Source organism: Aythya marila, assembly GCF_965140915.1.
Source record: "Aythya marila genome assembly, chromosome: Z".
Classification (NCBI taxonomy): domain Eukaryota; kingdom Metazoa; phylum Chordata; class Aves; order Anseriformes; family Anatidae; genus Aythya; species Aythya marila.
This window is the reverse complement of record NC_139080.1, coordinates 87,512,955-87,523,208: the sequence shown is the minus strand read 5'-3', so window position 1 is coordinate 87,523,208 and position 10,254 is coordinate 87,512,955. Positions and strand designations below refer to the sequence as shown.

At 48.0% G+C, this 10,254-nt stretch overlaps 1 protein-coding gene across 1 annotated transcript; it reads right to left on the bottom strand.

The window, feature by feature from the left end:
• Positions 1 to 7,586: 7,586 nt before the first annotated feature.
• LOC309890446 (mitochondrial import receptor subunit TOM5 homolog) lies at positions 7,587 to 8,467 on the bottom strand. The gene is made up of 2 exons (XM_082784308.1): positions 8,295 to 8,467; positions 7,587 to 8,081 (listed from the first exon to the last, which is right to left on the bottom strand). The coding sequence occupies exons 1-2, from the start codon at positions 8,413 to 8,415 to the stop codon at positions 8,047 to 8,049; spliced, it is 156 nt and encodes a 51-aa protein (XP_082640434.1). The 5' UTR covers positions 8,416 to 8,467; the 3' UTR covers positions 7,587 to 8,046.
• Between the last annotated feature and the right edge of the window lie 1,787 nt (positions 8,468 to 10,254).

Below are 10,254 nucleotides of genomic sequence, written 5' to 3'. Positions count from 1 at the left end.
TGTTTTTGATCTGGTTCTCGGGGTCCGAGAGGCTCCTGTTATCTGGTGCAGCACACGCACAAATGTAGCACATATTCATTCTTAATCAATTGCTCTCTAGTTTCTAATTCCAATGTTTCAGCTTGCTCTTTTCCGGATCCACGGGTATTCTACTATTAATGTTCAAAGCCTGACAGACCCCATCCTCCGTGGATCAAAATACATGGGGTCTTAAGGGTTCTTTTGGTCATTCTATCATAAAATACTGGATCATTTTCAATTTACTCTTTAATTTTCTGGGGCCCCTATTGTTCCAATTTCTAATCATTATTCGTAATGGACTTTTTGGTCATATATCTGGTAATTTGCTCCCTTTCTGGTCCTTGGTCTTTGATTTTATCTGACCCATCCGGGAATTTTACTAGTGGCAATTCCCACAGCCCTTGGTTGCCCCCAGTGAGAGTGTCTTGCAGGGGGTTTAGGACCTATCACCCACCTGCATATCACTCCCTTCACCGGCCCAGCCCCCCCACAGGAGATTAGAACCGGTGAGAAAACAAAAAGACCTCCACGCTGACTTTAGAAGTCTCAGTTACACTCTCACACACACAAACACTGGCAACCGCACCTTTACCCAACCGGACGGTATCTTACGAATCAGTCGTCTTCGTCCGGAATCCAACCGGACGGTATCCACAAGCATCTCTGCTGTCTTCGTCTGGGATCGAACCAGACGGTATCCAAACAACTGTCGTCTTCATCCGGTTCGATTCCGGACACCAGAATCCAACCGAACGGTATCCAAACGACCCTGTCGTCTTCGTCCGGATCTTTGCGCACAGAATTACGGGCAAAAAACAGCCGGCAAGGGAGCTCAAAAAAAAATCAAATTCTTTGCTTACCTTTATTCAGGTTCAGGATGGCATTAGTCCCGATCTGACTCAAACAGGAGCCACCAAATGGTGGGGTGCCTCTCCTAGATTAAATCAGAATTCAGGAACTATAGCCATCCCGGACGAGCCCCCAAATTGTTATAAATGTCTCAGGATTCAAATTAGGATTACATAAAAAAATAGGATTTATTGAAAGAATATAAAGGAATAGAGGTAAGCAAACAGCGCTGGGTGCACCAGGAGTCTCCGCTCCACCAGGACGCATACCAGTTACATCAAGCAGCTGATTTTTATGCTCCTAGACTAATACATATTCATTACTACTTCTAAAAAAATAGATTATTATAATTAGCTTCCGGGGTCCAGTCCCTCCTACTGGAGCATGCGCATCAGTCTCCTCTGGGGGTCTTTCATGCTGAAGGCTTGTAGTCTTCCTCTCCCCCTTTGTACTCCCTCGGCACCATGCCAAGTTTATAGAACATCCTCTTCAAGTCTTTTCTCCCAGCCGTCCTTCAGCTTCTTTTTCCTTCCTCTTAATCTCTCGGCCTCCTAGCCAGATACCAAAGATCCGCATAGTATCCCATAACAGTCACTAGTTGTTATCAGTTGTTCTGAAACTCCCAGACATCAAACACAAACAGGTTTCTTATTTGACGCTTCACGAGTAATTAAAACATTCTTCCCCAGCCATTCACAGACACATCTATAGCAGTGTTAAGTAAATCTCGAAGAAGACAGGAAAAAAAAGGCTGTAACTGTTAGAAATAGAAGTCTGGAATAACAAAAGCAAACAGGTTCATAAATTTAAGGAGTGTTTTCTGAAGACGTAATAAATTGACTAGAATGAGGGGGAGACTGGGACACACTGCATCTGTGGTTCAAGAATTAAATTGCCAGTGCAGGGCCCAGAGGCAGACAGGATTCAAACGAAATTGTTCTTTATGGACACGAATTGTTAAAACATTCCTCACAGTGCCAACCCTTAGCAGCACTATGAGCTCACGTAAAGCCGAGAATGATAACATAGCTGAGAATAACATATGGGGGGGTCATGAATGCCAGCTACCAATTATTAAACAAAACAAACCCAAATGTGACAAAACACTGTTGATTATGCTTTAGTATAAGGCCTTCATATTATGATGCTATCGGGGATCCTGGGGAGCCCACCCACACAAACGAGAACAGCCCTCTACAATGCAGTTGGGGAAAAGACATAAGGGTAACACTAACACAAGTCACTGGAGGTGGTAGGTGTGTGGGCAGTGTTCCTAGTGGGAAGTGTCACCTATGTAATATCACGGAGAATGGAAAACAATCAGCTGAGTGGTTAATCCCAGCCAACAATGCTAGCTGGGTTTGTTCGTCGGTGGGTGTAACTCCTTGTCTATCGCTAAAACTCTTTAATGCATCTTGTGATTTTTGTATACAGGTGATAATTATACCAAGGATTCTATACCACCCTGAGGATTATATGTACACCCAGACACAGTGGAAAGTCATCATCTGGAAAAACGGGAACCATTCACGGCTCTAACTTTGGCCACCCTAGTAATCCTGGGAGGAGCTGGAGTGGGGACCAGGGTAGCTTCATTGGTTAAACAAAATCAAGGATTTACTTCCTTACGCATTGCTGTGGACGAGGACCTGACCCAAATTGAACAATCCATCTCGGCCCTGGAAAATCTATCAGGTCGCTTTCAGAGGTAGTGTTAAAAATTGTAGGGGATTAGATTTGGTATTTTTTTTTACAGCAGAGCGGGCTGTGTGCAGCCCTGAAAGAGGAATGCTGTGTGTATGCTGATCACACTGGAGTGGTAAGAGATACAATGGCAAGACCCAGGGAAGGGTTGGAAAAAAGGAAACAGGAGAATGAAGCCCGACAGAGCTGGTACGAGTCTTGGTTTAATTATTCACCTTGGCTTACTACTTTATTATCAACAATAACAAGACCTTTGTTGTTATTAATAATAGCACTAACTTTTGGACCATGTATTTTTAATAAATTGATTGCGATTGTAAAGGGACGTTTAGAAGCGGCACATCTAATGCTCATAGATGCCAAATACGAGCCAATAAGGACCAACAAAGGAATCGAGGAAACATTAGTTCTTAGTAGCCAGGCATTGCAGAGATTCAACGAACAAAATGAGTAACTTAAAGAAAAACGAGGGATTGTAATACACAATAAATGTTTGTTCATTGTCTTTTGTATTACAAAAACAAGGAGTTCCGTTTGAGGAGCGGGAGTTGCGAAAGCTCCCTGCTGAAGTAAGGAGATGTATAATACTTGGCTAGACACTATGAAAATTATTTTGCTTAATGTAACAAAAAAGAGAACCCCCTCCCCTTCTCTCCTTCTGCATCTCAGTTGCCTCTTGTTCAAAGACACTGCTGCAAAGTTCATGTAACCATCTCCTGATAAGTTGCTAAACTACTGTATCAACATCCTGCCTTCCTGTCTCACGCTGGGCCAACATGACCAAATAAAAAAAGAAGTTGAACCACAACGCTGAGGAAGACTACGGCCTTCATCTTCACGACCACCAGAGGGACAGAGACGACCCCCTAGCAACAGTGCGCGCAGTCGCAGAATATACCAGGATGTGCTGTGTAATCCCGGAATTACCAAGATATAAAAAGGGACCCTGGCGGGGGTGAGGTGCGCGCCGTTGGCGGAGCTGAGACTCCCCGGCCGCCCAGCGCTGTTTTGCTTGCTGTTGCTTACTCAATAAATTCCTTTCTATTATTAATGCAATGCTCTCTGAAAATTAATTAAGGGGGCAACTTATAACAGCAGTAGACTGGAAGCTGGCAAGTGTTGTCCCAATTTTTCAAGAAGGGTAAGAAAGAAGACCCTAGCAATTAAAGGCCTGTCAGTCTCACGTCAGTGCCTGGTAAAATTATGAAGAAGATGATTCTTGAGGTTGTTGAGGCATATCCAGGGGACAATGCAGTCATTGGTCCCAGCCAACACGGGTTCATGAGGGGTAGGTCCTGCCTAACAAATCTGATTTCCTCTTATGATAAGATCTGGTTGACACATCTAGTTGACCAAGGGAAACCAGCTAATGTGATTTTTTTGAACTTCAGCAAGGCTTTTGACACAGTTTCCCATAGGATCCTACTGGAAAAAATGTCCAGCATACAGCTAAACAAAAACATCATGCGATGGGTGAGCAATTGGCTGACGGGCAGGGCTCAAAGGGTTGTGGTAAATGGGGCCACATCAGGCTTGTGGATGGTCACAAGTGGGGTCCCTCAAGGCTCCATTTTAGGGCCAATCCACTTCAATGTTTTTATAAATGATTTGGGCTGGAAGGTGCTTTGAGCAAATTTGCCAATGACACCAAACTTGGAGGAGTTGTGGACTCTGATGAGGGTGGAAAGGCCTTGCAGAGAGATCTGGACAGATTGGAGAGCTGGGCGATCATCAACCACATGAAGTCTAACAAGAGCAAGTGCCAGGTCCTGCACCTGGGAAGGGGCAACCGTGGCTATATATACAGACTGGGCGATGAGATGCTGGAGAGCAGCCCCACAGAGAGGGATCTGAGGGTTGTGGCTGACAGCAAGTTGAATATGAGCCAGCAGCGTGCCCTGGCAGCCAGGATGGCCAACCGTATCCTGGGGTGTATCAAGCACGGCATCACTAGTTGGTTGAGGGAGGTGATTGTCCCACTCTACTCTGTGCTAGTCCCGCCTCACCTCGAGCACTGTGTGCAGTTCTGGGCACCACAGTACAAAAAGGATGCAAAACTGTTGGAGAGTGTCCAGAGGAGGACGATGAAGATGGTGAAGGGACTAGAGGGGAAGATGTATGAAGAGTGTCTGAGGTCACTTGGCCTGTTCCTCCTGGAGAAGAGGAGGCTGTGGGGGGACCTCGTCACAGCATACAACTTCCTAGCGAGGGGGAGTGCAGAGGCAGGCACTCACCTATTCTCTGTAATCACCAGTGGTAGGACCCGTGGGAATGGTGTCAAGTTAAGCAGGGGAAGTTTAGGCTGGACATCAGGAAGAGGTTCTTCACCGAGAGGGTGGTCACACACTGGAACAGGCTCCCCAGGGAACTAGTCACTGCACCAAGCCTGTCAGAATTTAAGAAGTGATTGGACTGTGCTCTTAGTCACATGGTCTAAACTTTCAGGTAGACCTGTGCGGTGCCAGGAGTTGGACTTGATGATCCTTATGGGTCTCTTCCAACTCGGGGTATTCTATGATTCTAATTTTGACAGTCTCTTTTCATGTTTAAACATCAGAAATTGCAAATCACCTAGTTCTGGTTCACAAGAATGTGAGCTTCCCTGGCAGCTGAGTTGAAAGCCCAAGCTATTTCTGCCAGTAGATGATTTCACACCCCGCCCGCCTGCACAAAGACAGCTTGCCTGGTGCATCAGCCATAACACGGGGAGAATGCTAGCCATGCCAGGTAGCCACATCACCTCTAGGTAAGTGTTTAGTTTCTTCCAGCTCCTGTGCTCATTCCGTTACCGAAGAAAATTCACAATGTCACGGGGGCCTGGCCATATCTATCCCATGAACTGAATAAAGTGCCCACTCCTGGCATCACTTGGAGAAAGGTATGAGTAGGAACTTGTACAGGAAGACCACTTCAAGCATTTTAAAGCAGACATGGCTCTGCATTCCCACGCTTAGGTTCTCTATTGTCATACTGCATTTCAGGTAACTTAGTTCACTATCTGTTTCCTTGCTGATAGCAATGTAGGGACAGCTTCTTCCAACACTTCTTAAGTTTGGAGTACCCATCTGCCACCTGTTGGGGGTGGGTCTTGTCCTCATCTCTCTGAAGGGTCTCATGAATGCCAGCATTTTTCTCACATTAGTTTAAGACAATGGACTATGTCAGAGTGCCTTATGAAGTACTGTGAATGAGAGAGGGCCTTAGAATCATACCATAGAACGGCTTGGGTTGACAGGGACCATAGACTATCCAATTCAAATCCCCCTGCCATAGGCGGGGATGCCACCCACTAGATCAGGCTGCTCAGGGCCTTGTCCAACCTGGTTGTGAACACCTCCAGGCATGAGGCATCCACAGGTTCCTTCTCTGGCCAACCTGTTCCGGTGCCTCACCATGCTTACAGTGATGAATTTCCTCCTAACCCCTAATCTAAGTCTCCCCTCTCTTAGTTTAAAAAAGGGTCCTCTTTTCCATCCTTTTTAAAAATGGGAGTGATGTTTCCCTTTTTCCTGTCACCAGCTACTTCACCTGACTGCCAAGACTTTTCAGGTAGGATGGAGAGAGGCTTGGCAACGACATCAGCCATTTCCCTCAGGATCCTGAGATGCATGTCATCAGGCCCAACAGACTTCATAGAATCATACAATCTTAGAATATTTGAGTTAGAAGGGACCCACAAGGATCAAGTCCAACTCCTGGCTCCCCAAAGAGCCACTCAAAATAATAACAAAATAGTGAAATAATAATAATATAAGATCAGATCATGCACCTGAGAGCACTGTCCAAGCGCTTCTTCAATTCTGGCAGGCTCGGTGCTGTGACCACTTCCCTGGGGAGCTTGTTCTAGTGCGTGACCACCCTCTCGGTGAACACTGACATTCCCTCAGGTCTTGTTGCTGGTCACCAGAGCAGAGACCAGTGCTTGCCTCTCCTCTCCCCTTGTGAGAAAGCTGCAGACCACAATGAGGTCTCCTGCTGTCTCCTCCAGGCTGAACAATCCAAGTGACTTATCTGCTTCTCCTACATCTTCCCCACTAGACCCTTCTCCATCTTTATTGCCCTACTTTGGACACTGTCCAACAGTTTTATGTCTTTCTTCCTTATACTCTGGTGCCCAGAACTGCACACAGTACTTGAGGTGAGGCTGCACCAGCGCAGAGCAGAGTGGGACAATCCCCTCCCTTGGCCAGCAAGCGATGACGTGCTTGATGCACCCCGGGGTATGGTTGGCCCTCCTGGCCACCAAGGCACACTGCTGGCTCATGTTCAGCTTGCTGTCAACCAAAAACCCCAGATCACTTTCTGCAGGGCTGCTCTCCAGCCTCTCATCCCCCACTCTACGTATAACCAGGGTTGCCCCTTCCCAGGTACAGGATCTGGCACTTGCTCTTGTTAAACTTCATACTGTTGGTGATTGTCCAGTTCTCTAAATTTGTCCAGATCTCTCTCCAAGGCCTCACCACCCTTGACAGAGTCAACAACTCCATCCAGTTTGGAATCATTTGTGAACTTGCTCAAAAATCCTTCAAGTCCTTCATCCAGATCGTTTATGAAAACACTGAAGAGGACTGGTCCTAAAATTGAGCCCTGGGGAACCCCACTAGTGATAGATCACCAGCCTGATGTAACCCCATTTACAAGAGCCCTCTGGGTCTCACCTGTCAGCCAATTGTTCACCCATCTTACTATGATTTTATCTAACTGTTCTCTGGTAATTTTGTCCAGACAAGTTCTGTGAGACAGTATCGAATGCTTTAGTGAAATCCAGAGAGACTACATCAGCTGGCTTCCTTGGGTCAGATAGCTGGACTTTTCAAATAGGATGGAGAGAGGCTTGGCATCTGCATCAGCTTGTTCTATCAGGACCTTGGGATGCACATCATCAACCCCCCAGACTTGTACCTGTTCAGTTTGATCAGGTGGTATCAATCCTTCTTTTTGCTTACTATGGGAGTGACTTTGCTCCCCCTGGGAGACTTTATAAATAAATCAGTACCAGAGTTGTTCATTAATTGATAGGACTGCTCTTCCATTTACTTAAAATCAACTTTCTGACTTGGATTAACAACCTAATTTCTCATACAGACAGGTTCAGTAATATTAATAGCTATGCGGCAATTTAGAGGCAGATGCATAACAAAGCAACGTCCTAGCACTTTATACAAAAAGAAGATGGAGGTGTTTTTGTTGTTGTTGTTGTTTTTTAAACAGTACCAGAAGTATTCCATCATAACATACTGCTTCCTGTAGTACAGAGTACTCTGCGACCAGAAGTCAGCTGCAGGAAAAACAGACATCTTCCCCACACTCCCAACCAAGCTATCATTTTCAGGTCAGATATGCTTAAATGTCAATTTTTAAAGCCATTTAGGACTGTCTCTTGCACAGCGTTTAATTAACAACAAAGGGAAAGCAGCTACAGTTCATTTAATGTTTTCAGAAGCCGCGTCTTCTTTGTAACTCGTACACTGTTCATACACCGTCCAGCTTCTTCAGGATGAAAGGAGCTGAAAAGAGAAAACAGAAGGAGCATCAACGAGCCTGCCGCGAAGCTGCAGCGCACCTCAACCACCCAGACGGGCTGCGTCTCCGCCACCCAGCTCCCTCCCCCCGACCTGGCGCCGCTCCTCTGACCGCCGAGGCCCCCGCCCGCCCGGCCCCGCCGCAGCGCGCAGCCCGCCAGCAGCAAGGCCCGGCCCGGCGCGGTGCCGCGCACTCACTGATCCGCAGCAGCGCCACGTAGATGAGGAAGTTGCGCACGGAGGCGAGGACGTCGCGGCGCATCTTCCGCCGCAGCTCCTCCGGGTCCATCTTGGGCCCCAGCCCCTCGATGCGGAACATGCCGCCGGCCCCGCGCCGCTACGGCTGCCGGGCAGGGACAGGCGGCAGCGGGGCGGGCTCCGAGCATGCGCACGGAGGGCGGCGGCGTTACCGGCGCCCTGCGGCGGGGCGGGGCGGGGCGGGGCCGCGGGGGCGGGGGGCGGCTGAGGCGGAGGGCGCGCGGGCGGCTGCCTGTTTGTGCCGGTGGGTTCCGGGGCTCATTGCATCCCTGCCGCCTGGGGAAGCTGCTCTGCCCTTAGGTGCTACCACAGGAACCCTGACTTTGGCAGAGGATAGCCGAGGAGGAGCCTTCCCAAACCACCCTACTCCGAACGGGGACTTTGCCCAGCTTGCAGGACACTCGCTTGCAGTCCCTAGTCCGAATGAATGGGCAGCCCTTCCTCATTACCGCAGCTGAAAGGCTGTCCTCCCGAGAGTTTTAGGGCAAGGCCCTAAAAGAAAGTACAACAGATCTAATCATCTGAGATCTCAAGCGCTTCTGTGGGGGAAAAGGAACTTGACAAGACACCTTGATCCTCCTTAATGAGGATGCTTTGTGAAGTGGCCCTGCACACACTGTTCTGGGGTGTTTCTCCAGGGCTGCTCCAACATCCAGGAGATGGCTCATCAGCCACCTGAAAGGACAGCACACCTTCCCTTTAGGCAAGGCAACAATAGCTTTCTCTAGCCCCTTGAGCACCTGCTAATAAGATACAGAGAAGTACCAGAAACCTTCACTGCTGGAGTCAGATCAGGATGTTTATCACTGATGCATACCAAAGAGGTTTCAGAGACCCAGGGGAAGACTTGCAGAAGCACAAGGGGGAGGCAAAGTAGATAATGCTGGAGCCTTTGTGCTACCTACTATGTTGACCCTTTCGCCCCATCAAAAGGATCAATATTGATACATACACTAATGGCAGTGTTTACCTTTGTGAAAGCAAAAAGAATTTGTCTGTCTTCATCTGGCCAATAAATTTCAGTTCTGTAATCTCTCTCTATGGGCTCCGCACAGTCAGTCAGACTGTGCAAAGATACATTTTCTGCGTTTCATTAAGCCAGCCTGAAAACAAATGAATGTCAGTGCTGTTTCAAGTTGAAGGGACAGTTCCCATCCACTCTACTGATGCCTCCCCGCTTCTCAGGCTTGGTTTACGGCCATGCCACCTCTCCATGTGTGTTTTGAGTCTAGGGCTGATGCATATACAATGGGCTTACATGGCAATGTTTTGGTAGTGGGAGAGGCTGCAGGGTTGGCATGGATGAGCAAAGCCCAGCAGCTGCCCCATGTCAGATCAGAGCCAGCTCCAGCCAGCTCCAAAATAGACCTGCCACTGGCCAGAGCCGAGCCAGTGAGTGATGCTGGTCGTGCCTCTGGGAGGTGTTTAAGAACAGTTAAAAAAATAAAAAATAAAAATGCTGCATTGTAGCAGCTGGAAGAGGGGACTGAGAAACTGAGAGAGAAGAAACCCTGTTGCCACCAAGATCAGTGTAGAAGGAAGGAAGGAGGTGCTCCAGACGCCCTGCAGAGAATGACCTGCAGCCTGTGGAGAAGAGACCACACAGGATCAGGGGATCTGGGGGTAGTTGCTGCCCACGGGAGACCCATGTTGCAGCATTTTGCTCCTGAAGGATGGACCCCATGATACAGACCCATATTGGAGATGTTCCTGAAGAGCTCCCACTTCCTGTGGGAAGCCCACGTAGGATCAATTTGGGAAGGATGGCATCCCATGGGAGGGACCCCACATGGCGCATGGGCAGAGAGTGACCGTGAAGAAGTATGTGACTGGTGCTCCCTGCTCCTGATCCCTGACAGTATGGTTAGCATGACAAAGAATATGTGAAATATCCATAATA